Here is a 4954-nt window from a genome sequence, read left to right on the forward strand (position 1 = left end):
TGTTTAAGTTATGTTGTAGTTGGTCCTTGTGTTTCCTATTCCTGCTTCTAATTTTATATATTTTTTGTTGTTGTTGTCGTCTTATTATTTTATAGGATATATACTGTTATAGTGTATTACATGGAGGATCATTTTGAAGTTGTTTTCCACCATGGAGGTCACTTCATAAACGATGGGCCTCTTAAGTATGAGGGGGAAAGTACAACTCTTTCTTTTGACCCAGACGTGTGGAGTTACTTCACTTTAGTCAGTGTAGTAAAAGGACTTGGATATGATGGATTTAAGGAGTTGTGGTATTGTGTAGGGGGGTTCTGTGTTAGATGATAGGTTAGAGGCTTTGTCTGATGATAGGGGAGCCATGCACATGATGAACTTAGCTAGGCTAAATGGAGAAGTTCATTTATTTGTTGTTCACACAGTGTGTGAACCTGAGATCATACACATGTTAGAAAATGTTCGACATAATATAGGTGAAGAAGAAGTTCAACCTATGATGCATGATAGTGATCATGGTGAGTGTGAACAAGTTCATGATGAGTGTCAAGAGGTAGGTGATTGTGAGTGTGAAGTTCCTGTTTCAGAAGAAAGAGGTGTGGGAGATGATGTTGTAGAAGGTGAAATTGAAGCTGAATGTGATGTGGGTGAGACCGAAAGAGATGATGTTGTGGAAGTTCAACTTGAAGTTGAATCTGATGTGGGTGAGCGTCAAAGAGATGATGTTGTAGGAGGTGAAATTGAAGTTGAATGTGATGTTGATGTTCGTAGTTGGAGTTGCAGTGGTGAGGATGCCAATGTTGATTGCAATGTGGATGTTACTAGTATGGATGACCTAGTTGACTGTGATATCCAAGAAGAGGTAGGGCAGGGAGTTGAGAATTGGTTTGGTGAAATTGAAGTTGATGTGGAAGATGATGGACCATCACAGAAATCACAGACTCGCATTTCCGATAGTGATGTTGAGGATGGTATTAATACTGAGAATGATAGAGGTCTGTCTGATGATAATTGGGAATCAGAAGAATTGGTTAGTGGAGGAGAAAGTGACGAAGAAGATGGTGAGGAAGAAAGTTATGGAAAGTTTGTAACATTTACTATGCCTAAAACAATGTTGGATTACAAATGGGATTTGGGCACTTATTTTGCTAACAAGCAAGATATTCTGGATGCCATAAAAACATATGCAGTTAACATATCTTAAAAATGATAAGAAGAGAATTAGAGTGAAGTGTATGGGTGCTAAAGGAAAGTGCCCCTGGATGGCATATTGTGGTTATATGAATGCAATCCAAACGTGGCAATTAAGGACTGTTGTTGACAACCACACTTGTAGTAGAGAGCACAAAGTGAAATTACTTAATTCCAAATGGCTGAGTAAAAGGTTGGAGAATACCGTGAGAGAAAATCCCAAAGTGAAGGTAGGGGAAATTCGTGACAAGATAAGTAGAAAGTGGAATGTTGGTGTATCTAGATCCATGGCTTTTAGAGCAAAGTCCATTGCTTCCGAACATGTTGATGGGTGTTTCAAAGAACAATATAAAAGGATCTATGATTACGCGAATGAGCTGTTAGTTCGTAATCCTGGATCCACAGTGAAGGTGCAAGTGGAAGAGAATATCGATGGCCATATTTTCAAGAGGTTGTACGTTTGTCTTAAGGCCTGCAAGGACAGTTTTGTGTTTTGCAGGCCAATTATAGGACTGGATGGTGCTTTTTTAAAAGGTAAATATGGTGGTGTATTGCTAACTGCTATTGCAAGAGACGCAAATGACCAGATGCTACCTCTAGCATATGCCATTGTGGAGGTAGAGAATAAAGAAACATGGAAATGGTTTTTGGAACTTCTGGATGAAGACATTAGGGGGGAGGCAGTACATGCATCATTGACATTCATATCATATCAACAAAAGGTTATTCACATGCCCTTTTTTCCTAATAACATATTAAACCTTTTGATTATTATTGATATGATACCTTTAACAACACTGTCAATTTCAAATTACAGGGCTTAATGTAAGCTTTTGAAGAGGTGCTCCCTACAGTTGATCATCGGTTTTGTGTTAGGCACCTGTACGCAAATTTCAGGAAAAAATTCCCTTCAAAGCAGCTAAAGCGGATGATGTGGAAGGCAGCTACAGCAACTCATCCACAAGCCTGGGAAACCGAAATGAGAAATATAAAGGAAGTGAATCTCGAGGCATTCAAATACCTTATAAAAATTCCTCCCAGGTATGATGATATTTCAAAATCTCTTGAAATGTGATTCAATTCATAGTTGTGGAAGTGGCAGACTGTGATACCCATATTTCGTAATCTCTTGAAATGTAGATACTGGTCACGATCAAGGTTTACGACCAATGCTAAGTGTGATACTTTGGTAAACAACATGTCAGAGGCATTCAACAGTGTATTGCTGCATACAAGGTCAAAGCCAATCATAACCATGTTGGAGGATATCCGCCTTTACTTGATGAACAGATGGGCAACAAACCGAACAAAAATAGCCTCATTGTCTGGGGTGATTTGTCCAAAAATCAAGAGTAGACTTAATAAGGAGTCCCAGCTAACCAAATTTTGGATTCCTAGGTAACCGTAAAATATTTTCATTTATCATATGTTCAACAATTTAAGTGTATGCGTACTTTCTAAATTTTAATTCTGTTTTTTCAGCTGGTCAGCACTGCAGTTGTTTGAAATTCGTCATGTGTCCCAAGTTGGTGACAAGTTTATAGTTGATATAGACAAAGTTGAATGCACATGCAGGAAATGGGCTATCTCGGGCATTCCATGCTGTCATGCGTTGGCTGTTATGAAGTTTCGGAATTTAGATGCAGATGATTTCATCCCTGTTTGTTTTAGAAAGTCAACATACCAAGAAATCTACTCTTCCATTGTGTATCCAGTTAATTGTCAGAATATGTGGGAAATTACCCCATATAATGATGTGCTCCCTCCAAAAAAGAGAATATTGCCAGGGAGGCCTAAGAAGAAAAGAAGGTTGCAGGAATGGGAGTTAGTCAAGGACGAAACAAGAATGAGGAAGGGTGGTATGCATAAAAGATGTGGCATTTGTAAGGAGCTGGGTCACAACAGAACTTCTTGCCAGAAATCAACCCAAGATGGTGAACTCAACCCTGACCAAACACAACAAAGCAACCCAACAAATGAAGAAAACATACCATCATCAAATCAGCCTTAATCAATTCTGATGTTTACTGGCACAATTGCAGCAGTTATTCCTAGTTTTGTAATGATGTAAAAAATTCTGATGTAAAAAATTCTGATCTTGAACCTTTTCTGATTAATACCAGTTTGCTGTAATGACAACTTTGCTTTTATGGAATGTTATCTTTGCTTTTATGGAATGTTATCTTTGCTTTAATGGAACGCTCGTCAACCTGTGGACGACAGCGAGCGGACGTTCGCTAAGAGACGGTCGACTAGTGTGTCCAGAATAGGTGGACGCTCGTCCAGAGTGGACGCACGCGCGGACGCTCGCACAGCGAGAGGTGGACACTCGTCCAGTGCGCACGCATCAAGAGGACGCTCGCCCTGTGGACGCACGAGAGAACGCTCACCCAGTGGACGATCGTCCAGAAAAAACGCTCAGTGGACGCGCGTCCAGCGAAGACGCGTAGTGGACGCTCGTCCAGTGCGCACGCATCAAGAGGACGCTCGCCCTGTGGACGCACGAGAGAACGCTCGCCCAGTGGACGATCGTCCAGAAAAAACGCTCAGTGGACGCGCGTCCAGCGAAGACCCGCAGTGGACGCTCGTCCAACGAGCTAAGAGGGCGCTCGTAATTTAGCTATCAAATGAAACTGCTTATTCAATAGTATCTCAGCAATGTAACAATCAAATTGTGGTCTGATCAGGATAACAATGCTGTAATTTAGCATTTCAACAATGAAACTGCTTATTCTATAAATTGAAACTGCTTATTCTATAAATATGATTTAGCATTATAACAATGTTGTAATTTAGCAGTAATTTTGTACACAGTATATGGACTGAATTTATAACAACTCTTCCATTTCATTCATTTCATTAATTTCATTACAACAGACCAAACCTACAACAAAGTTACAAGAAATCATCCTTTCCTCATCAACATTGAAACTAAAACTATCTGTATTACACATAAAACAGACACCAACAACATCACCACCTTCATCAACTTTTGAACAATGAAAACTGATTTTTGTAAATTCAGTATCATTTTCCTAGTACTATCCATGTCTTCACTCTTCACTAGTATTTCTTTCTTTCCTTCACTGTTGAACAAACTTCCCCTTTCGTCACCACCAATATCATTGCACCATTCGAAGAAGTTGCAACCACTTTCTTCACCACCATTCTGTAAAGACAACATTCAACTTCATTAGGGAGTACCACCTTCTTCTCACAAACAGTACCAGAACTTAATTAGGTTGACTTGAATCTAACATACCTTATACTTGGAGCATCCCCAAAATTGCTTGCCCCGATTCTTCGTAGTTTTGGCAGTTCTCACCATACAACTTTGACCACAGTAGCAGATCGGTGAAGGCGTACCATTTTCCTTCCGCCTGGCACTGCAACTCGATGAATACCAAGAGTGCTCCTTCGACATTGTCTTCGACCTCCTATCACACAATTTTAATTTAGCGATTTCACCTTCAAATAAAACCACGAGCTACCTGACCCCAAAATACAACCATGAGCTACCCTAATTTTTCTAATTTCCCCAATTTCGCAGATTTCCCCAACTTTGAAGACACCAAGTATGGCTGAGTAATTTCTCACGCAAAAGCGGTGCTCCCCAAATGCCAGCACACCTCCAACGAACCCTAACTTCGCAGATTTCCCCAATTTCTCAGACAGAAGCTACCCAAAATACGAAACATTACTTGATATGTTTAATAATTTCTAATTATATTTTTATTTATTAATATATTTAACATTAGTTAATAATTTC

At 39.7% G+C, this 4954-nt stretch overlaps 1 protein-coding gene across 1 annotated transcript; it reads left to right on the forward strand.

Moving 5' to 3' along the window:
* The first annotated feature begins 1256 nt into the window (after positions 1–1256).
* Positions 1257–3196, forward strand: LOC108327253 (uncharacterized). The gene is made up of 5 exons (XM_017560977.2): positions 1257–1907; positions 2003–2010; positions 2083–2226; positions 2326–2583; positions 2668–3196. The coding sequence occupies exons 1-5, from the start codon at positions 1257–1259 to the stop codon at positions 3194–3196; spliced, it is 1590 nt and encodes a 529-aa protein (XP_017416466.2).
* The last annotated feature ends 1758 nt before the right edge of the window (positions 3197–4954 follow it).

The sequence above is a fragment of the Vigna angularis genome, chromosome 2 (genome assembly GCF_016808095.1).
Source record: "Vigna angularis cultivar LongXiaoDou No.4 chromosome 2, ASM1680809v1, whole genome shotgun sequence".
NCBI classification, from domain to species: Eukaryota; Viridiplantae; Streptophyta; class Magnoliopsida; order Fabales; family Fabaceae; genus Vigna; species Vigna angularis.